The sequence below is a fragment of the Falco biarmicus genome, chromosome 4 (assembly GCF_023638135.1).
Source record: "Falco biarmicus isolate bFalBia1 chromosome 4, bFalBia1.pri, whole genome shotgun sequence".
NCBI lineage: Eukaryota > Metazoa > Chordata > Aves > Falconiformes > Falconidae > Falco > Falco biarmicus.
The window spans coordinates 92,181,647-92,204,719 of record NC_079291.1 but is presented as its reverse complement, the minus strand read 5'-3'; the positions used below and the strand labels follow the sequence as shown (position 1 = coordinate 92,204,719).

The 23,073-nt window shown below is 43.6% G+C and overlaps 1 protein-coding gene across 9 annotated transcripts in view; it reads left to right on the top strand.

Annotated features, from left to right (window-relative positions):
• CHL1 (cell adhesion molecule L1 like) overlaps positions 1–23,073 on the top strand; it is a 139,635-nt gene that overhangs the window by 95,130 nt on the left and 21,432 nt on the right. For all 9 annotated transcript variants that reach the window (XM_056338083.1, XM_056338085.1, XM_056338077.1 and 6 more), the window contains 11 exons: positions 1,876–1,996; positions 5,088–5,272; positions 11,358–11,489; positions 12,080–12,217; positions 12,904–13,015; positions 13,717–13,883; positions 15,458–15,623; positions 16,807–16,931; positions 19,669–19,770; positions 19,994–20,191; positions 21,026–21,096. In XM_056338083.1, the coding sequence (XP_056194058.1) occupies positions 1,876–1,996; positions 5,088–5,272; positions 11,358–11,489; positions 12,080–12,217; positions 12,904–13,015; positions 13,717–13,883; positions 15,458–15,623; positions 16,807–16,931; positions 19,669–19,770; positions 19,994–20,191; positions 21,026–21,096 (1,517 nt within the window). The remainder of the gene's footprint in view (positions 1–1,875; positions 1,997–5,087; positions 5,273–11,357; positions 11,490–12,079; positions 12,218–12,903; positions 13,016–13,716; positions 13,884–15,457; positions 15,624–16,806; positions 16,932–19,668; positions 19,771–19,993; positions 20,192–21,025; positions 21,097–23,073) is intronic.

Below are 23,073 nucleotides of genomic sequence, written 5' to 3'. Positions count from 1 at the left end.
TGAATGCGTCTGTTATTTAGCCTTTAAACTGGGAATCTCCCAGCTGGGACAAAAAATGTGAGCTGCTGCTCAGGAAAAAGGAAAAGAAAAAATCACAAAAGCCATTTTATTGTGATGGGATGGATTTAAGTGGTCCATGGAGTGCAATTTGCTCATCTTGTACTTTCTGACAGAAATCTGAAGGTTTTTTAACAAAGAGCTAGTTTTCTTACTTGAGAAAAGAGCATTCACATTTCATTATGTGATGTAAGTAAGGAGGCTGATGTCCTGGGTTTCTGGTGTTACCAGTTCAGAGCAGGAGCCAGAGCTGGATGCTCCAAACCTTCCTCTGGTGGTTATGAAGGTGCTGACATTAGGTACCCACTGTTTGAAACCACAAATTCATGTCCGAAGGGTCACCCTGGGGCTGCTCCGGGGGGAGCTTGAAGTGTGGATTTGCAGAGCTTTAGGCACTGTGTGTTAGCCGTCCCCACGGACCCTGTACCCGGCAGTGGGTGGGAGCTGGCGCTCCTTGGCTCGGCATCGCCCTGTCTGACACTGCTCATCCTGGGGCTTCACATCTGCCCTCGCTCTGTGCCCCTTTTGGGGAGCAATGTCCTGAAAACACTCTGCTGAGGTTTAGGCAGGCAACGTGGGTAAGCCAGAAGGCAGCTAGCGGCTCTTTCTGCAACTCTCCATCCAGTTAATTTTGTTTAAAATAAGTGAAAATGGGAGTCTTGGGTTTTGTATTTAGCTCTTGACTCTGATTTATGTGGTTAAGTTGCTTTTGAGAGTCTCTGTTTTTTGAAGCACCCGGTTTGAATCTCCTGGGCAGCCCCATTTTCCTGGAGAGGTGCTGGGGGTTTGGGGAAGGGGGTTCTCCTGGCGTCTGTCGGGGTCGATCAGCCCTGCAGCCCCAGGAGGCTGAGCCTTGCGAACAGAACAAGCAGGGCTTGTGCAGAGTGACGGACACTCAACAGAACAGTTTTTCCCTCGAAGAGATGTTCTGAACTCCTGTTGCCAGTTGGGAAAGGGGACGGCCTGCCTTTGGCGGCGGGAGGCGGAGGGCAGATGGGACACGTGTGAGCGTATCCAGAGGCACCAAAGTGTTTTGCTGCAGCTCTGAGCGCTCGTGACACAGATTTGTAGATATACAAAGCAAGGGGACAGAAGAAAAAATTTATAAAATGGTTCAGAGAGATACATGTAGTCTTTTACCAAATCATCCATAACTGACTGTTTTTGAAGAACTAGTACCATTTGGGGACTTATTCATTACTGTGCTAATTGTTATTATAGTGATAACTGGATAGCCATTTAACTCCATGCGTATTTCATCATGAAACCATTGTTTGGCAGGCTGGAACAAATGGTCCGTTGAAATCAAATGCAGGTCAATCTTGTTTTATTATTTTAACAGTCTTCCTTACAAATTGTATCTCCATTACTGTAGATTTAATAATTATAGCAAGAAGGACATTTCTGTAGGATGGTCAAGTCAGGAAGGATGGGCTTTCATCTGATATCTAAAAGGTGATGGAGGCAATGCAGAAGAACGGTGCTAAGAAAGGTGGTGTGGGAGCAGGTCAGCAGCTGAGAAGACTGGTGTACCAGGGGTGGCTGAGGTGTGCGATGGAAAGAACCAGTGCTGATAAAGCAGGACATGAAACCGTAGGAAAAGAGGCTTCACCAGTGCTGCTGCCTGTTGTTATCGCTGTAGCCATGGTCTGACTGTTACCAGGAGAAATAGGAGAGTCCTGGATTAGTCTCAAACTGTATAAATAAAAAAGAAAATTTAAAAATCAATATCCAAAAACCTTCTGACAGAAGTAATGTTTGTGGCATTATTCAAGAATAAGCAAAGGCTCTTACCTTTCATTTTATTTTATTTTTTAGCAAACTTTATCAAGGAAAGAAAACCCAAACTGCTGATCCCTCCTGAATCTGCTGGCAGTAGCTCATCAGTCACTGTCATCAAGGGAGGTGTCCTGCTCCTGGAATGTATTGCCGAAGGGCTGTGAGTAATGCACAATACTGCACAAACTTAATCACCTTTTGAAATAGAACTGAACAAAGAAAAAGCTATGTTAACAATTATACAACTACAAAAGAATATACCTATAATATATATAATAATATACTGCCTTATGCAGTTTGAAGTTGATCCTCACTGCCAAGTTTTTTTGAGGCAGGCAGACTCCTTGTAAAGCAGTACAGAGCTGGCACGCAGCGTTTATGTATTTGTTACTGCTATAGCCTATAAACAAGTAATTAAAATCATAGCATGGTAAGTATTGATTTTTTTTATATATATATTTGCTGTTACATTAAAAAAAGCCTGTTATCAAACTTTTTTCACTAGTACTGCTTTTGAGATGTTGAGAAGCTAAATAACAACAGAACTCAGGTTTTGTGGTTTGGCTAACAACCTGTAATATTTCTTTTCTAGTTTTGCCAATTCAGTTTTGGTTCAGTGCTCAAGAATCATTTAGAACTTTACTTGTGTCAGATCTCGGGTTTTTAAAAGCAAAGCTCTTGAGTGATGTAATATAAGACATCCATTAAAGAAGAGTCCCGTGGAGGGAAATCGGTGATCCATCTAGCCCAGCTGCGGTGGGAGATGCTGGCTCAGGAGCGCATGTGAACCTGGCCACTTCCTGTGGTCCGGTTGCCCGCACCTAGAATTTCCATGGAAAGGATGTTCCTTCCATGATGTTCCCACAGATGACAATATGTCATGGATCAAAGCCCACAGCTATGTAAAAGTAGTGAACTGGAGTCAGCTGTGTTGGCTTGACCCCTAAAACAAACGGTAACGAGCTAATTTCAGGTTTAGTTCCAGTGTTTCCTGCTTGGGCTTATTCCTGTGCACCTCCCCGGTGCTTTGTGCTGCACAGGGTAGCTCGAGCTGGTTATTGCTGTCAGCATTTATGTTACAGCACTACTCAAGCTCTAGTTGTGGATCTGGCTGCACTAAGTACGGCAGAGTATCTCCTCGATGAGGAGATGGTTGCTGTAAGAATATAGGGAAGGGTTAAAGTAGATGGCAGGTGATGGGGAATCAGGACAATTTTGGTCCTTGTTGTAAATAACACAGGATGAAATAAAAGTAAGGAAGGAAAGGGAATGGCTGAATAGATGTTAAGTGCGGTCCTCACGACGAAGCTCTGAATGCCCCTCTCAGCCCTTGCTCCTGCTGCCGTAGCTCGGGCAGCCGTGAGCTCCGCTTTTCCCTAAAGTCCAGTTCTCCAGTTTTTACCGTGTGCTTGTAGGTGCCCTAGTCCACCCCAGAAGAGTTGCCACCAGAGAAATAGGTAAAGCGAGCATCTCTCCAACCACTAAACCCACAAATGAAAGCACAGTCATTTCTGGTTTATCCGTGGTAGAGTTGTTTGTGGAAAGGCAACTTAAATCATCGTCTCCTCATGCTGTACGGCAGAGCTGCGGGGCTGTGAAGGCAGGTGGGCAGCAGGTAGATAATTCGTATTAAAGCCTGTGCAATTATATCCCCTCTATAAAATTCCAGAATCAGGGTAGTCATCTGCCTGAACAAACATGTTTAGGGTATTTTGTTTTGCCATGTGGGCTTGAAAGGGCATTGCTCATTTAAGCTGGCAAGATGATGCCTCTGCAGTTGGTTGTCATTCCTGAGAGAAGGTGAATTCCTTGTGTCTATGGGATTCACTCCAAGTATCTGTTCCGAAACTTCCTTGTCTACTTCACTACCTATCACGCTAATTTGCAGGCCCACAAACCTCCACAAGTCCACAGTTATGAGTTTATAGTGTTTTCAAGGTACTTACTAGGCAAATCACCTTGGAAATACACAAATATGAATTTTCATGTGGGAGAATTAATATCATGTATAAGAAGAGAGAGCCAGAAAAGGCTTTCTGTTTATTGGGAAAAAAAGTTTTAAAAAATAATAAAAAAAATTTTTCTTTCACTCAAAATTTCCCAGGAAACTTTTTTTAAAAAGTACTTTTCAAACAGAAAGTTTTTTTTAAATAATCACTTTTGAAGGAAGACAAAGTACTTCTTTGTTTGATCATCAAGCAAATATTTTTTCCTTGAAACCCTTCAAAATTGCAACGTTTAGATCAAAACATAATGCTATTTTTATTTGCTAAAATTCCCATTTTCAGCAGAAAAATGATCAGCTTTGCCTATATCTCTGCCAATCCATCCCACCAAATGTCCACAAACCACGGAAGCGGATAGACTGAACCAGATTTCAAGTAACTAAGATCAGGGGCAGCCAACTGCAAAATAAGGAATTAAGTACATTTCCAATCTGTCAGTTTTGAAGACTGATATTCTGAGTAAACGACAGCGTCAGGAGGGCTTTGCCTCAGTGTAACACCAAGGCAACACAGAGCCTGACCGTGGTGCAAGAGCAGGGCAGGGACTCTTGCAGGAAATAATAGGATATTTGCACGGTTGTGCTCGCTGCCCGTGGCAAACCCTACTTTCTTGGTACCCGAGGCTTGGAGTAGCTTGTGTCTGGGCATTGTGCCACAATAACAGATGGACAAAAGAGTAAGCAGATATGACACTGTGTATGTGCGTCGTGTACGGTGTCAGGGTCGTGAAGCCCAGCTGGGAATGTGCAGACAACAGCCTGTCCTGCCTTTCTGTGTCCCTGCCATTTGCTTTCTAAAGACGTAAGGAGCATTTTCAGCCATCTCCGACAGTTGGCCACCTTTCTAACCAGGCAGGGCACTGAGTGAAGTCACTGTAATGAAGTCTTTACCTCCTTGTCTGTCCTCAAGTGCCCTTTTGGACTTGGACAAAATGAGCCGAGTCCCTCTCCCGCAGTCCGTGCCAACACGTGTACCAGGAATGCAGCCCCATGCCGTGGCCTGGTGTTGGCTGTGAAGAACTTACTCATAGGAGCCCTTCAAATCAAAAAGCAGTGTAGATGGGTTGTGGTCTCTAGTCCCTTAGTATAGCCCCAGTGTTCTAAAAAGGCCAGAAAGACTCTGAAGACCACGTGCATGAAGTCCAGCAGCTCTGCTGACATTAAGCATTACGGCAGCCCAGTATTGAACTCAAAAATATCTTCTTTTTTTTTTTTCTTTTTTCTTTTTTTTTCTCTTTGCTATTAGCCCAACTCCTCATCTAAGCTGGGTCAAGGTCACTGGAAACCTGCCCAAGGACGAACCAGAAACAGAAAATTTTGGGAAGATACTGAAGATAGACCAAGTGACTGCAGCCGATGAAGGAACATACCAGTGCACGGCCAGCAACCCCATGGGGAGGGCGAAGCATGAGTTCCACGTTCATGTGGAAGGTCTGAGTACGCTTTACTAAGCTTATTGATTTTGAATAGGGAGGTGGTCAAAGGGAAGTGGACAAGGACCTTTGCTAATATCACTTGGCATAATTCAACCAACTCTATCGATTTATGAGAGCTAAGGACCCGCCTTATAGTTTTGGGAAGATTGCAGAAAGTAGCACCTTTTTAGAAAAAAAACCCAAAAGAATACCTTTTTTTTTCCTGAACCATGAAGGCTCTATGCAGTGGTGAATGGGAGTACAAATATCTGAACAGATTCAGTGCTGTAAACACGTGAGTTAGTCAAGCAGAGATATTGATGAAATAAATGCCTTGTATTAATCTGAATGTCAGATCAAAAGATCTAATTATCCTACTTGTTCATAAAGAACGTGGAAATGGCCATGCTGGGCCAGATCAGAGGTACATTGAGCCCGGTTTCCTCCCTTTGACTTCCACCAAAACTGAATGCCTAGGGAGGATTGTAACAACACAGTTAGCAAACAGGGTACCACCCCTCTCTGTCTTTCCCTCCTTCGTGTGCTCCCTTGCTGTCAGTTTTGTATGGGACAACCTGAGCTAGGATTGGTTTCTATAACCCCTGAAAAGTATCATAAAAACGTATGAAACAAAGTTAAAAAAACCCAAACTTTTAACCAATTTTTAACCATTTAAAAAAATTGAAATGTGACCCACGTGACCCTTTTTGTCACCCCTCTAAGTAATCCAAGGCCCGTTCCCACCCTTGTCTGTGTGCTGGGAAAGGTGCTGTATTAGCAGCACCCATAAATAGCCTTGGGGTTACACACTTGTGCGTAGGGTGGTGCATCCCTGTGCACGGGCATGCCTGCGTGCAGGTGGCTGAACAGGGTCAGTGCTGGCTGCTCGTGCTAGGCTAGCAAAACAAAGAACCTGGTGTGTCTGTGCATCCATTTGGTCACCATTTATTTATTTTGTTGCTAGAAGAAGGTAGATTAATGAAGCCAGCTGAGATACCTTCATAACCAGCATCTTGCAGCATGCAGGTACAAGTGCACAGCGCCTGCTCTTCCTCCATCCTCTTTTCTCCCTTCTCCCCAAACCCTGAAGGTGTGAGCCCTTCACATGAGGCAGGTGCACATGCTCTTTTCCAGGAGCAAAATAAATAAATGAGACAAGCGAGCCCTGCAGAACTATCAGTGCCACTGCAACTCTTTCAGCAATGCTGCCCATAAATAGCCTCAAAATGAGACTCCTGAAGCACAGCTGAAGAACTTGCTGAAAACATTTTCTCTTTACTGATGAAAAACGCTCCAACCTCTGCTCTGCAAAGTAAAAGAAAAAAATCCCAGGCAGTATTAAACTGTCAGAGGCTGCCAACCGCTTCATTTTAATCTGTTCTTCTTCTCCCTCTTGGTCACAAGGATTCCTGACGGGAGGAAGGGCACTTCCAGCTACCTGCTCTGTGTTTACTCTTCAGCTGAGAAAAGGCCTTTTCTCCCAGTACGTGATGAATCATCCCCACTCACTTGACACAACCTTGTGTCTTGCAGTCTTCTTTCCCTTCCTGGAAGCGTGGCAGAGGGGGATACCAGGGCATGGCAAGTTTTCAGCTGCGATGGAGGGGAAGTGCTGACTCCTAGAAATCATTCCAGATGGTTTGGAGCATCTCTGCTGTAGCTGAATATTTTAACAATCTGGCTATGATTTTCTGGGCTGTAAAAATTGAATCCTTCAAAGAAATTGCAGGAGCTGCAAAAACTAAAATACCAGAGAAATAACATTAATTAAGCAGTTCAGAATATTGACCCCTTTCTCCCCCAGTCTCCAGAGGGAAGAAGGCTTTCTGGCAAGTTGTTGTTCCTGCTCATTAACAAACAAGTACTTAAAAAAAAAAAAAAAAAAAAAAAAAAAAAAAAAAAAAAAAAAAAAAGAAAGAAATAATCCCACTGTAGCCATTGCAATGTAAAAAATGCTTTTGCTATTACATTCATTTTCCATGTGTGTAGCTAATGATGGCTACTGTCACCAACAGGAATTCTTCCTGTTAGGAGCCACCTCACATGCAGGGTATCAAGGTAAAATTGAGCCCAAACACTGTCTTTTAGATTTTCTAACCAGCAAATGTCACTATCATTAATCAGAGATGGGCACGTTCATCATTCTTGCAGCAACTCCTCTGTGCGCATTCAAGGGCAGATCTTGAGTTGGTGGAAGTGAGCATTAATTTCGGTGGGCTTCAGGGAGGTTGTGCTGACGTAGGGCTTCCTCGCACCTGACAGGCTCTTCTCTAAGGATGTATGCAGGGAGGAGAAAATTAAACATGGAAGAAAAATTATCTCAGTTATTAACCGCCAACATAGTGCGGGTGTGTAAATCAGGATTTTGCTATCATTTCTGCACTCTGTCAAATTTTCTGTTCCTCTTTCTGCTATTTGAGGATCTCAGACCAATACCCCAGCTTTCTAAATAACAGACTTAATCAATGATATTTGCATGCAGCCCACTTACTAATCCTACAGGAGTCTGAGGGCAAAGATTCAGGCAATTATTACCAAGCATATAAAAATATTCAGCTAGCAAATTGCTTGACTGTTTGAGCATTTTAATCTCTCTTTGCAAGGAGAGATGTGGCCTGGAACATTGGTGCAGGCACAAAAGCCCCATTGTTGTTATTAGAACGAGAGATAATTATAACAAAAAAAAAAAAAAAAGCAAGCAGCAGAAAAGCAAGCCTACAAATTGTCTTGACTTTAAATGTTTGTGTATTTGGTTATTGTATATAATCTGTCAAGCCCAATATAAAATAAACATACAACCTCAAAATCTTGTCCCTATCACAGTGCCTGATCTGATAGTACCTTGATCTTGACTGAGGCTCCCAGACTGTTTTTAATAGAAATAATTATTACAATATAATGATTAAATATAGTAATGATATAATAACTAAGGTCCTTTGCAGTAATGTTTCATAATACTTTCATTACTCATCTAGAGAAAAATAAAATAGATGAAAGTAATGTGAGGCAGAACCATGGCTGGTTGGTTTAATCAGGCTCGAACTGTAGTTCTGGGCTTCACTGGGAAAGTGCTTCGGTAGGGCCGCAGACACCAAGGTGTAGCTGCAGCGGAAGCTGCCGATGATGCCCCTGAAGTGGGATGGATTGCCAGCCTTTGGGAAGATGTGAGAATTTGAAATGTTCTTGACAAATTGGAAAAATGGTCTGGAATAAAAAGGATGGGCTTCAGTAACCACAAGTGCAAACCAGTCCTGATCAGGCAGCGCTAACTGGCTTCATAAGCAGAGGATGGAAAATGCCTGCTTAGACTAGTCTGGAGGTTATGCTGGATACAAGCTGAACAGAGCTTGGAAATAGTAATCTTGCAGAAAAAGCAAAAATTGTCCTGGAAAGTGTAAAGGAAAGTGTTTTAAGAGAGGCTACTGAGAGCTGGTAAGGCTGCATGTGACTTGACCAGTTTTATGCCATGCACTTCATCAGGGCTGGGGTTACCTCAAGACAGTTCAGGAGAAAGGAGAAAGCAGCAAGGGCAATCACAAAGCTCAAGAACATGGCATTTAAGAAAAAAAAAAAAATGATCTACTTAATTTAGGAAGGAATGGATCTGGGGAAGGCATAACAGCCTTCAGATGAACCGAGGTTTCTTCACAGAGTTCCCTAGGCATAGCATCCGTTACCATAGACTGAAACTGCAGGAAGGCAGAAGGTGGTTAGACCTTAAAAGCTTGTTCTAGTCGGGGGGGAAAGCGTAGTGCTGCCATAGACATCATGGGAGGCTGAGGTGAAGGTTTCTATCCACCAGGGGCATTTTAGGAGTAGATGATCCTGCTGTGTTGCAGAAGGGTGGGCCAGGTGCCCATTTTCGATCCCTTCCATTTTTGGACCTGTAATTATGTTCCCATAAAGACATAAATCTCTTAACCCAGACCCCCATTTATAGCTCTTACCAAGAATAATACAATATGTAATGAACTGTTTGCCACGCCGGTTTGCTCACAGACTGGTGGACTATCTAGCCACTTGTTTCTGCAGTTGCTAAAAAATACGTGTATCTTGTTATTCTCATATTTTATATACTTATTAGAAGTACAGCGTATCTGCCATGCAGAAAAGAGGTTCTTCAGCCTTTCTGTGAAATTACATTTCATACTTGGCAAAATCTTGTTGCCTATGGTTTCTCAGCTGCATCATTTTCTTGGGGCAACCCCAGCAATTTCCACGCTGAGGAAGGAAAGCGGTGGCATAATGTATCTGCAGCTCACTTCAGTGTATGCACAGATGGAAATAGGAAGGGATCCATTGGGTAGTTTGTATTCAGTCTATGTTTGGTGTCTCACCTCCTCCAAAACAAGGAAATATCCTGTCTCAAGTACTGTGTTTGTGGCAGACCTAGAGGGGAAAAAACAAAACAAAACCAAACAAAATAATCAGCACTGATACAAACCTGTTCACCTCCATGCCTTTGACCTGACTTTTCCTGATGAAAGCATAATATAGAAGAGAGAGAAGAGACAAAAGATCTGCAAAATCAAAATGTTCTGCTGCTTGCAGAGTTTTTTCCTGGAGCCAAATACGAGGAAGCATAGCCAGCATGGTCACGTCACACGCTGCGCTGCGAGAGGGCGACCAGCAGTGTGAGGAAGGCAGTAGGAGAAATCTGTACTGTGTGAAGGAAATGCAAAGATTTTATAATTTTAGATAAGCTTCAGTGTGTTGGATTTTACTTCAGCCTTTAGATGTTGTTTAACGATGTCTCCGTGGGTGCTTTACTGTGGAAACGGTGGAGCGTGTGTAGAATCTCTTGTGTGTCACACTTCAGAGGTGGTTTTTCAATATGTCTGTGTGAACGTGAGCAATGATGCTTTGTTTTAGCATATCACACTGATAACATCTGGAGATGTATTACCAGGCAACAGCTCTGTTAATCTTCAAAGCGTTTTATAAGCATTAACTAATGAATCCTCATGTTTCCCATACATTAGGTCATCATTTTCTAATAGGGAAAGAGGCCCAGGGATCTGCCCAGCACATGCAGAAGAGGTAGCGTTGGGTCTGGAATTAAAATGTGGAAGTTTGCTGCTTCTTGGGGAGAGATAATGAGGAGTTCAGGGCTGTGTTTTGGATGGAGCCTGCCCACTGAAAAGTAGGCAGGCTCAGGGACCTGCGTTCGGTCTGTAGAGAGCAAAGCACTCATCAGATTAATGCTTTTTCTCCCCTCTCTGTTCCCTTCCCTCCCTTACGGTTGTGTTTTTCCGATGAGGTGTGGGTACCTGGTGCTCGGGCGCTGCTCTGCAGAGAAGGTTTCTCCAGAGCTCTCTCAGTTTAGCTGGCAGTGCTGGGAAAGAGGCGAGCCCAGGGAATGCAGCAGCACACTGCAGCTCCTCTGCCACACTGCTGCTCCTCTACCACCACCCTGTGGGCAGCCTTTCTGCGCTGCTGCTCAGGATGGAGGTTCTGTCATCCCCCCGTGGTAAGAGAATGTGTCAGCATTCCTAAATATGTTTCCATCATGAATACATGATGGAAAACCAGGATATTGAAAAATCACAATGCATTTCGTCAGCACACGTCGATGAGCAGATGGAGGTGCTGTGTCCTGTCGTGGAGCATCGCTGCGGCGCAGCACGCTGCCCTCCGGCCGCTCCTGGGCAAGGGGGTGGGAGCCACTTGCTCTTGTCTAGTGATGGGGATTTGGGCTGGGTGGATATTTGCATCTTGTTTGAGCTGCCGAAATAGCCTCACCTCATTTCACAGACCACAGTCTCGTGTCTGAGGGTCCTTGTGAAAATGCTGACCTGTTCAGGTTTGCCTCCTTCCCTAGCCTCTCACCTCCCATTTGCATTTGTTTTCCACTTGGATTAACGCTGCCCATTTCCTACACCCTCTCCCTGACACATTTCACAGAGTCTGAAGGACAGAACCTGATGTGTGCTGTTGCTTGTTTTACCTTTTGTAACATCGGTTTGCAAGAACCCAGTAGGCTGCCAGGAGCTGGCTGGGAGCGGTGGGCAGCGCTTGCCATCTCCTGGAGGACCACAGAGACAGCAGGGACGGGCGCGGCTGGCTGGGGCCCTGATACCTGCCGTGTCCCCTCTTTGCAGAGCCTCCCCGGTGGATAAAGGAGCCCGAAGGTGGTGTTTACAGCGTAGGAACAAATCTTGTGCTGCTGTGTGAAGCTATTGGCAACCCCGAGCCGACCATTCAGTGGAAACTGAACGGGATGCCCATCGACAGTAAGTTCTGCTGTAGGGTGGGACGTCCCCCTTCTGCGCCCAGTTAGAGGGAACACACGAATCCCAGTGCACTGAGTGAGGTCTCATGTGACATGAATGAATATTTATTGACTAGTAAAGCTGACGTTCAGATGTGATCTGGAAGGGAGTAGGGATGGAAGCCACAGGGTGTGGGGGGTGGTACCCAGGAGTTGCTGCATCTGCCTTGCCCCGTAACATGCCCGTCTTTTGGGGACCTGGGGTAGCTTATGTTCGTTGAGGGCTCCTGGTCTTTGTGCTTCTGAGTAAGCACAAGTGACTGTGTGGCTGGGGAGCACAGGCCCTCTCCCTGCTGCAGCAGAATTATTACTACCATTTAAAAAAGCCTGTGTGGGGATTTTACTGGAAATTGGTGCTCTGAAACATTTTCTTAAGGCCACAGGAGCGCTGACAAAGGCAGTGCTCTGCAACTTGATCTCCAGCTCTCGAGCAAGGTCCTGTGTTGATCTTGAAGATGTGCTTCATGTTTTGACTTTCAAGGAATGAGGAGAGACTGTGAACTCCACAGTCATGGTGTTTCCCCCAGCTCCTGACAGTCTGGGTCTTTCCAGGTAGGACCTTCCGAGGGAGAATCTCTGCCAGAGAGATCAGCCTTACCAACCTTCAGCTCCACGACAGTGCTGTGTACCAGTGCGAGGCCAGCAACAAGCATGGCACCATCCTTGCTAGCGCCAATGTGAACGTCCTCAGTGAGTACCCTCCCACCCTTCCCTGTGCATGAGAAACATCTGGCTACCTCCCATTCTGCTGACTGAATCACTGGAACAGCTTGGGGTTTGTAACCACGTCTTTGTCCCTTTGCATTAGCTCCAGAGTTTAAGAAATGTGTTGTCTAAACGAATGCAACAAGCCTTGTCAAGGGTAATATTATATACTTAGTATAAGTGCTCGTGAGCTTTGATATATTCTTTATTTTAAAAAACATGGTTGTGGTTGGGCTCAAAACCTTTTGAATTCAAATGTACTAAAACCACTGGGGGCTGAGTTGTGACCACAACTCTGTTATTGAATTATTAAGTGTATTGTTAATCTTTAATTTCAGTTGTGGTGCTCAGCCTGTTCTTCAAAGAAAGGGAGTGATGGGAATGTATTTAATAAAAGAGGTCTCTAGAGGAAGCAGAACCAGGTCTGGTTTCTCTCCTGGAGCACACTGATGTTTCTTGTTCTGACATGTCCAGCAGTCAGTTGCTGTTATCTGTGTCGGTGAAGCTTATGAGACCTCAGTTGCTCAGTGCAACTAGTTCCAAAAGGCAGTGAAATTCCCATTAAGTGGCTAAGCCTTTGACCTTTGTTGGAAAAGGGGATGATGCGGGGACATTATTTATATTCCCAGTTCTGAAATGCAGTGCTGCTCATTTTGCATTCTCTTCTGCAGATATTGCTCCCTTAATACTGACCTCAGATGGTGAAAACTATGCCACAGTTGTGGGTTACAGTGCCTTCCTGCACTGTGAGATTTTTGCCTCGCCTGCAGCAGATATTAGATGGTAAGCCACTGAGAACTGATGTTTTCATGTGAAGCAAGCTCATACAGGCTCCCCAAACACTGAGAAATGTGCTGGTTATTGTTTCTGTGCAGTTAAAATTAGAAATGTTTTACAAAACTGTATACAATGTAAATATTCTGTGTTTAAATGCACTTTCAAGAACCTTGAAGAACTGGTTTTTAAAGGGAGGCTGGTGAAAGTCCTCGACACCTGTGTGAGACAAGCGCTGGGACATTCATTAAACCCATGCTGTATGGACCCAAACCCTGCTATAGCCTCATCGGCTTTAGTTAAATCTTGGCAACTTTTTGAGTTTGGACACATTATTGAGGTGGGAACGGCATGACTTACAGACTGTATTGACCTGGAAATGGTTCCATACGTTGGAAATCACAGCATTGTCACAGCGCTTGGCAGGTGCAATAAAATTGCAGATGACAGCTATAGATTAAAGACTCAGCCAGACTAGTTCAAAGACCTTGCTAGACGCTGTCAGCATGGTTTTGGTTTGCAGGAAGCTTATGTCCCTTTATGATGTGCTGCACGTGTGTAAAGTGACTTGCTAATCGTGGCTTGGCTGCTTGGTGGCAGAGCTGAGGCCAGCTCCCCAAATTCCTGTGTTCCCTGCAATACCTGCTAACCATGAAATAACAGTTCCTGCAGCCCTAGAAACAACCCGTAACTCTTGTTATCATCTTTAGGACGAAGGATGACAGCATAGAGCCACTTTCAGCGTTGCGCTATGAGTTAAATAAGAACGGCACCCTAGAGATCAAAGAAACGAAGAAAGAAGACTCGGGCTCGTATGCTTGCTGGGCTGCAAACTCTGTTGGAAAAAGAGCAATTACTGCTAATCTGGATATAAGAGGTAATGGATCAGTTGTGCACAGAAAGACTTTTGACATCTGCTGAGGCTGTATATTTACAAATTTTCAGTGAATAAGTGATTAGTAAATATTCACTCCAAGGTACAGATTTATTCTGTGAGGCTATAAATTCTCTGTATGTTGACCTGAAATTGCCACAGGTCTCATGTATATGCAGCAATTAGTATTTGTCTCCATTTTTCTGTGTGATTTCTCCATGCTCGCACATGACATTTACTTTCTTCACACTTGCAGAAGCTGCGTAAGCCACCGAAAACTTGCAGTTTACTTCAAAGATCTGTTAACTTTATTATCTTTAAAGGATTTCCCCTCCTTCACGCCACCAGCTCTGTTACATTCAGAGCAGGTTCTTGGCAGATCCTCAGCAGCCCACAGCCCTCCCTGTGCTCGTGGGCTTGGGGGGGTCCTTGCTGAGCCGGACAGGGTCCCTGAAGCTCCCACATCCTGGGATGAAGCTGGGCATCCTCCTATAGCTGCCATCCCTCCTGTTGATCAGCAGTTACATCCCAAACTGAATCAACTTCTACAGTGAACCCCAAGAACCTTGCAGCAAGATGAGTTAGGTGGTGATGTTGGTGTAAGGGATTCGCATTAGGCCTTTGCCTTATTATCAACTTTGCAAATATTTGTAAATAGGGAAAAAAATTACTGAAATGTGTTTACTTCTAAATTTCAGATACATCCCTTGTGTTCCAATTCTGCTTTAAGGGATTTATGTGCGTGGTTGGGCAGGAGGGATTTTCCACTGAAGGATGTGATGGCAGTGGACAGTTGAGCACACAGGTTTAAATTTAATGGGCTGTATCTAAATTCACTGAGGATTTAGGACTTGCCAAAAAAACCACCCCAGACTTAAATACTCTATTAGCAAAGTCCTCAGAAGAACTCTCTAATGCAGATTTGCTATGACAAACATGAGAAACAAAACCCACTCTTTTTGTGTTCAATTTCCACCCACCCTTTGCTTTGTAAATTTTACAGTGATAATAAACATGAAAATGTACAATGAAACTCTTACAGAGCAACATTTCACTGTAAAAATAAATTCAGCCAAGTGCTTTCTTCTTACTTATTCATCTGTTTCTGCATTCAGATTAGAGTCAATTAAAAGAACAAACTTGATTGCAATAATTTTTTCTCACTTGACTTTAAGAAGCTTGTAATTTTTCTTGGATCATTGCCAAAGCCTATCTCAAATGGCAATTGGACATAAAAGTCATATTCAAGCCTTTTTTTTATCATCCATTTCATGACAGTCTGCTAACAAGGATTTTCACCTGTGACTTTTTTTGTAGGTTTTTTGAGTTGGTTTTCTTTTTCCCCTGGAGCTCTTCCATTTGGAGTGAACTAAAAAACAATTTTTCAGGATAGAAAATTAAATCCTGGCAAATATCTGTTTTGAAAACAGCCATCCTTCACTTGAAATGTTTGTATATGTAACAAAAAAGACATGATTGTTGCTCCTAAGATTGTGTTTTATATATGAAGTGCTTGGTGAAAATTTGATGTAATAGTCTCTCTTCCTAATCAAAGTATTTTTTCTGTGATCAATCAGATGCTACAAAACTTGTTGTTACTCCAAAGAACCCCCGAGTGTTGAAATCACATTCAATTTTATTGAAATGTCAGTCTGAGTATGATTCACACTTGAAACACAGTTTTAAATTATCCTGGAGGAAAGATGGAGATGAGCTGCCATTCAACAGCACGGAGGATGGCAGGTAAGCAGGGAAGAAGCAAGAGTTTTCTTCATCTAAGCTGAATAATGCTGTATGGTGCTGGAATATGAGTTTCAATAAACATGAGACTTAATAGCCTGAAATGCAAATTTATGTCTGCAAGAATTCTTCATGCAATGTGTGAATAGATCTGCATTTTATATATGTATAAATATAAATGCATCTCTGTGAGTTTTGAGCCATGGCTGGCAAATGATACTGGTTTTTATTCACTCTCTCACCATCACAGCATCACCAACATTGCATAAATGTTGATTCAGCCCAAAGATACAGCTCTAGCCCCAGTGCAGTCCATGGGGTTTTTTTTCTCCACTTCAGTGGAACTAGTATTTTCCTGTGGTTTACACCTGTTTGGGCAAAATGAAGTCCTTGTGATATTTAAGTGAATGAAAAACAGGTTTCTGGAATTCTGCCTTAAGATCGTACACATTAAAAACAATTAGTTTTTCCTATGTATGAGTTTAGGACTTACAGGTCCAGGCTGAATTTTGCCCTACTCTTGTGTTTCCATTGACCTCAAGGGGATGGAGCTCAGCCTTTATTCCATATGAAGTGTCCCACAGTGAGCAATCAGACATCTTTATTAATTACCACAGAAGAGAGATGGTTTCCTAAATACCGCAGTGCTGGAGAGGCTGAAGATCCTGCTGAGGCCACGTAGTGTGGGGAGATAGCGCCAAGCAAATGTCATGTCTGCAACAGAGCCCTTGTGTGTGGGTTAATGCCAGCTTCCCCTGGTGCATTGGACATCACACAAGTGGATCAGGAATGCTCGGGTTTACTCAACCCTTTGAAAAATTCGGACATAAAGCCCATGTATTTGCCTCCTTAATGATGTGCCAAAATCCTATGTCCCAGACACTCAGCCGATGCGTATCAATGTGGCTCTTTTCAGCCCCAGAGAGGCTTGCCAGCTTCCAGCCACGGAGGCTAAATTGCTACAAAATACAAATAATAGTTTACAGCACGGTATAATACAACTACAATTACATTTTAAAGCAATAGGCCTGATGTGCAATTATGTTATTCAAAACGTCCAGTTACCAAGATTTTTTATGCACCGTTTTTTGGAGAACAGCAGTGTCTGTCTGTCGTATGCTTATCTTACAGATTTTTCTCTACCTTATTTGTACGTACCTTTTTTTTTTGGTTTTGTACCCCACAGGGTAATTCTGGACAGGGATACACTGTTCATATCAAGCGTGACACTGGAGGATCAAGGTGTTTACATGTGTGTGGCTAGCACGTCTCTGGACAGCGTCACCGCCACATCGCAGCTGGTAGTTCTCGGTAAGAGAATGTTTCCCTGCTGTTCAGGCAGCTCCGTGTGGTACAGAAAGCCATCGCCCTGCTGCCCCTTCCTTGCTTCTTTTGCCCAGTTCAGTTACAGAGCCTCAATCACCCAGTTTCACAGAGGTGTGAGGTACCTCTCGCTTGTTAACCTCAGTTGTGCTGTTCTTGTGCCGCCTGGAGTAGGGCCACCGATGCACGCTTTCCATTTATATTCAATCTTTGTGGGACCTAGGAGGAGGCAGCCTTTCTTCGTGGTTCAGGAGTTACCCGCAGTGGCTGTAAGAGCTTGTCCAGGCTGGAAGGTGCAATAGCATATTGGGAATAGCTCTGCTTCTACTTTGAAGTCCTTGGTCAGTCCTTCACCCCACTTCACTAGCCATTTGCACACTAATTACTGCTTGGACTATTTTTTTGAAGAAAGACGCAAGGCCAGTATTTAGATGTCTAAGTCCTCTGAAGATCAGTGGAAGTTAAGCACCTAAAAGGATTAATTGTCTTAGCGAACCTGAGCATAAATTATTGTCCGGTGGCAAAGAGCAACTCCACAGCAGAGAAAAGCCTTGACCTGCACAGCCTGAAGCTTGACCTTACAACCTGCCTCCCTTTCTGAAGGACCACTTGGAATTACAGGGGTGAACTTCGGAGTGATATGCAGTCCTTTCCACATGTACCTAAGGGCATCAGCCAATAGCTAAAATTTTGTTTGGTGGACAGTTTTGCATCATTTAAATTTCATTAAATTTTGCTTCATTTTACATTTTAATTTATTTCTGGCAGTGACAGCAACAAGAACTAAGACAATCTGTCTTTCAAGATGTTTCACGCTTTAAATGAATGGTATTTTTCAGTAAATTAAGAAGATGCTATACACATTATTTATGGTACTGTGTTCTTTAGTGCTGTATAATTCAAAATGTTTGTAGGCTATTCGTTATATTACTTATGAAAATTTCATGAAGCATTTTATTCCCTCTTAGAAAGGTGATTTGCGGAAGAGGAAAACCAGTCTTCTGCTCTTTCCCCCTTGTTTGTCGTATGTAAGGAAGGTCTTGGTAGATTAACAATACCTGTTATTTTCAAAATGAAAAAATCAGGCTTCTTTTGCAATGAAAGGCTTGTGAAGTGGCTAAAGAACTAATTATGGTGCAGATGGAGACATCAGAGTATGGGCAACTAAGAGCAAAAGAAATATTCAGTTAGAGTGGTGCTAAGTATTTGTTCTATGATACATGAACAGATAGAGGAGTGGGTATCTTTAAGATGCACTATTGTCATCTTTAAAATATGCTGAGTTTTAACTCAATATATTTAACAAGAATAGAACAGCAAAATGCCTGTAGATGAAATGGTGCTTTCATGATTTTTCCCAGGTACAACAGAAATAGGGGGGAGAAATGCAAAGAAAACTGAAACAAGAAGTCCAACCAAAATATAACCTTTTTAACTTTCTGATGTACCCTGAGATAAAACAAGAAAACTCAATATTGTTATTTGAAAAAAAAATCAGTACAAACACAATTAATTTTTCTCACAATGACAGAGACAGCTCGGTGGTGAAGGTGGCTGCTTTTCTTATAATGAATGACATTGCCAGCGAAAAATGTGCTTGGGACATTGGGGCAGGAGGAGGTCAAAGACCTGAAGTTGTGCAGTCTGGTTTCCTTGGTCTGTACGTTTCTTAGATCTTGAAACCGCAGCCCTGTGGCTGAGGAGTGGGAGGGAGCGTGTGTGACTTTGGAAGGATGTGGGGTTGCCATCAGCCCCCTCAGCGAGAAGTTACCCTTTTACATCAGGCCCTGACACAAAACCATAAAATGTAAAACTTCCCTGTTTCAGTTACCGAGCTAACCCAGCCAGACTGCCGGTGGTGAACGCCAGCTGTAAGGAGGCTGTACAGCTGTCGGTCTGAAACCGCTGTGTTCGCAAGTACAAATACCGGCGATTTGGCAGACGACCCGATGCACAGAGCCCCCCTGCTGCCATAGAGGAACAAGGTGGTGGTGCAGGTGTGTGTCCCACAGGACTGTGAGGGGGAGCAGCCTGTTTTGGTGGTGCTGGTAACCTCAGCCCTGTTCAGACCACGTCCCTGGAAAGGGAGCTCTGGTGGCACCAGGGTGGTCCTGTGCTCGGGGCTTGCTTGTCCCCGCAAGGTGCAGGGCAGTTATCATACCAACCTCCAACACCTCTGGCTCTGGATCCTCTGGACAGTGTGAATTGAGTTGGCAGGCAAAGAATTTTCTGGTTTCCTTTAAACATAGGTGCTGATGGCTGGGATAATGAATGTTATCCCTTCACTCATACTCTAAAGGGCCAAGTTTGGTAACGGTTGGAGCCGAGTCACCTTCTACTGCTCTGGTTTGCACCAGGGTAAATCCAAGTGATGCTAATACAACTTTCTGCTAAGAGCAATGTCAATGTCTATTAATGATTAAATAGATCTTAGTGTTGATTTGAAAAGAAAAATCAGTTGCTGCAAGCACAGTAATGACAGTAGGTGGAAATGAGCTTCAGAAGGGATATTGCGTTTAGAAGGGAGAAAGCAGGACCAGGAGATACAGTCAGGTGTTCTCTAATAAAAAGGATCTTTAAAAGCTTTTTTAAAACACTTTCCTAATGAAATGAAAAGATGTTTTACCACCAGCGTCACTAAACTTGCTGTTCTCATCCCTTGGGAAATGCCAAGACAAACGGCAAGAGCTTGCCGTGCTCCTGATGCTTCTTCATTATTTCTCAGATGTTCCTGATCCACCAGAAGACCTTCAGCTCTCTGAAAATCAGAACCGGAGTGTTCGACTGTCCTGGAAAGCTGGGGCCAGCCATAACAGCCCTGTTAACGGTATGAAAGATTTCAGTAGCATCACCTTGTGCTGTTCAACATTGTGGCATGTCATGACTGTTAGGAGAAACAAACCGTGCTCACAGCCATACTTAATCGGTTTTACTATGACAGTTAATTTGGTGTAAGTTCATTCCCATTCTTGCTATGTATAAGCCATTTATACAGGCTCTGCCTTTTTTTCTTTTGTTTTGTTTTGGTGTGGTTTTTTTTTCCTCCTCAGAGTCGATTATAGAGTTTGAGGAGAACCGGTGGGAGCCGGGGAGGTGGCAGGAGCTCACGCGAGCCCCGGGGAATGACACCACAGCCCTTTTGTCACTGGCCCCGTATATGAATTACCAGTTCCGTGTCACGTCGGTGAACGCTGTGGGAAGAAGCCAGCCTAGCAAACCATCGCTGCGCTATGCAACACCTCCGGCTGGTAAACACTGCCATCTAGTTTTCTGAACGTTAATATTTTTAGTGTTTTGCTGGGAATAAAAGTGTCCTCCTGTGCCTTAGAGGGGTGCCAAGAAGTCAGGGTGGCTTGTGCTGCTTTCGCTGCTCAGCGGCAGCCCAGGGATGCTGCGGTGAGGAATACGCTGCTGTGGTTAGCGGGGTGTTTCCTACCTGGGTCCCTCTACTGCTTTCCTGAGCTCTGCTGATTTCACACTGTTAAAGCCCGTTGTGGCCCGGGATGGACAAGCCGTTGCGGGAGAAGATCAGGGTTTATGGGGAGCCTTGCAGCAGCACAGAATTGCCAAAAATCTCCATTCACAGGGCATTTCGCATCGTGACAGAAAATGTGTCTCTGAAAGTCATTTTAGAGGCCAACTGTTCAGCATTTGCATTCCTTGGCATTTTTATTTATTTATTTATTTATTTCCCCTTTACTTCAATTTCAGGTCCTTTCAGCTGTGTGCGTCCCACTAATGACATACCTTCTGTTTACTATCCCCATAGGGAGAAAAATCTCTTCCTCGTAATCCCCCTACATCTGGTGCTTTGGAATTCAAAAGTCACAGTTTCATGTTAGCTGGTAGCTCCAACCAACAACGGCACTTAGGAATCAAAACAGCATAAACAATGTGTTTTGGTCACAGCAGCTTTGCTGATCCAAGTAATTAATCCCATGAACTTTTGTTAAGGTGTCTTTCACTCTCAGTAAGACAGAAATAAGGTTTTTTACATCTTTTTTTGTTTGTTTGCATTTGAGATATAAATGCAATTAAAATGCAGGCTATGCAGACTAACCTTATCACCTGTGTGGTTCCAGCTCCAGACAAGAACCCAGAAAACATCCGAGTTGAAGCTTCTGAACCAAATGAAATGGTGATGAAATGGGAGGTAAGGCAAACATGTCCCTCAATGCTACAATATGGGAAACAGGTTCTCCCTTCAAGCGGCAGTTTCTAAAGCAGCATGGAATTTATCAGGATGTTGTTTTAATGTAATTACATTTAAAAAAAGAAATAACAGATCCCTTGACTTTATCTCCCCTTCCCCTACCTCTGTGTTTTGGGAATTAGCAAATTCCATAGGTAGGACCCTCGATGCTCCTGAAGTCAAAGGTAAAGGTGTTATTGACTTTAATGTGTGTACTGGGTTTCCCCCCTAGTATCATTTTTGCTTCAAAAGACAATTTTTTACATCTAACTTTGCAGGTTATTAAGAACTGTGGAAGCACAGTGAGAATTCCCCAGTGTGCTCTTCTTGTGCGCATCTTGCATACAGGGAAGTGCTTAAAATGACTGCGGCTTTACCGTGCTTGCAGGAGGAGCAGCCGGGCCGGGGAGGGGTGCTCTGTGCATCGCTCTGCCCTTCCAGCCTGGAGGCTTCAAAATGATGCAGATCGCTTCACCGAGAGAATGTGAGCTTGAATTTTTACATCAAGGACTGAAGGAATGTAGATAAAGCTCCTGAGCATGTGTGTCAAAGGAATTGCGTAGAGTTCTTGAGGATGGTTTCAAGTCTTCAAATTCCCTGGCTTGTAAGCTTACAGCTTCTGTGCCAACAGTTTAGAGAGCTGTGTATTGCTTCATTTAAGACAAATTTCAACAACTGTGGAAGGAAGCATATTTTTCTGTGGCTGGAATTAAACACAATTTACATGAGATTTACTTCTCAATCTGCCACTCAGAGCAAAGAACAATAAATGTTTCCCCATTGTGAACTGGTGGTCCAGGCTATAAGTACGCCAGAAGGAGATGGCCCTCTAGATCGATGGGCTTGGATGTGAACGGGGATTTTTGCTGTCCAGTGTAGCCCAGGGTCATGGATATATTCCTGCCTCTCCGAAGAAATGCAGAGCGGCAATAGCCAGTGTGGCTGGGAGATGCGGCTGTGCCCACCGCTCCGTTGAGCAGAGAACGAGTGGCTGCGTGCTGGGAAGCCTGTAATCTGCTGCTGAGGCAGGGCAAAAGTAGAAATGGAAACTGAGACTGAAGGGAGAGAATGGGATGGACAGGCTTTGATAAATCCTATTGAATCATTTAAATGTCGTAAACAGCATAGTCATTTATTTATGGTGTTTCCTGTATGCTTTTCAGAGAAAATGCTAGGCACTGAGCACGCTATTCCTGGCAGACAAAGGCTGGAAAATGATGTTAATCTGCCTATTTTGGATTAAGAGACCAGATGAGCATTAGCAACTAGTTTTTCAGCCAAGGATTTGCAGCCTTCAGGGAGATCAAAATAAGAGTCAAGCAGCGCTGCAATTTAACTCTAAACGAGGAGTTATTTTTTAGTAGGAATTTGTTATTTCTTCAGCTTCTCTTGCAAATCCCGTTCTCCAGGATCTTTGCCATGGAGGTGATTCTCCCAGCATTGCCTGATAGAAGGCTGCCCAGCCTGCTCACTCCTTCGCTGCAGTCATCCCAAAGGTCTCGTACCCTCAGAGCAGATAAGTGGGAATTTTTGCAGATCCCGCAGACCTAGGTCCCCCTTTGCAAGGAGCATCAATGGGGCATCGCTTTCTGCTGGTGCTTACAAGCCGATGCCATTTCATTTCAGACCTCTGTGTACAGCTTGGGAACATATCAGTTATTATATATTTAATATGTACAATATATAATTAAATATTACTTAAATTAGGCTATATGGTGGGAAATACCCACAGCTGTTTCAGTGGACTGAAATAACCCTCCTCATTTTTATTTTTAGTAGTGCAGGTGACCTGTTAACTTTAATTAATTAAAGTAGTACATTTTCAGAGAAATAAACTCAACTGGAGAATGTCTTATGACAAGCCACTGTTATACGTCTTCTAATATTTTATAAATTAATGTTAATTAGATGGGAACCATGCTGTGATGAATTCTTCTG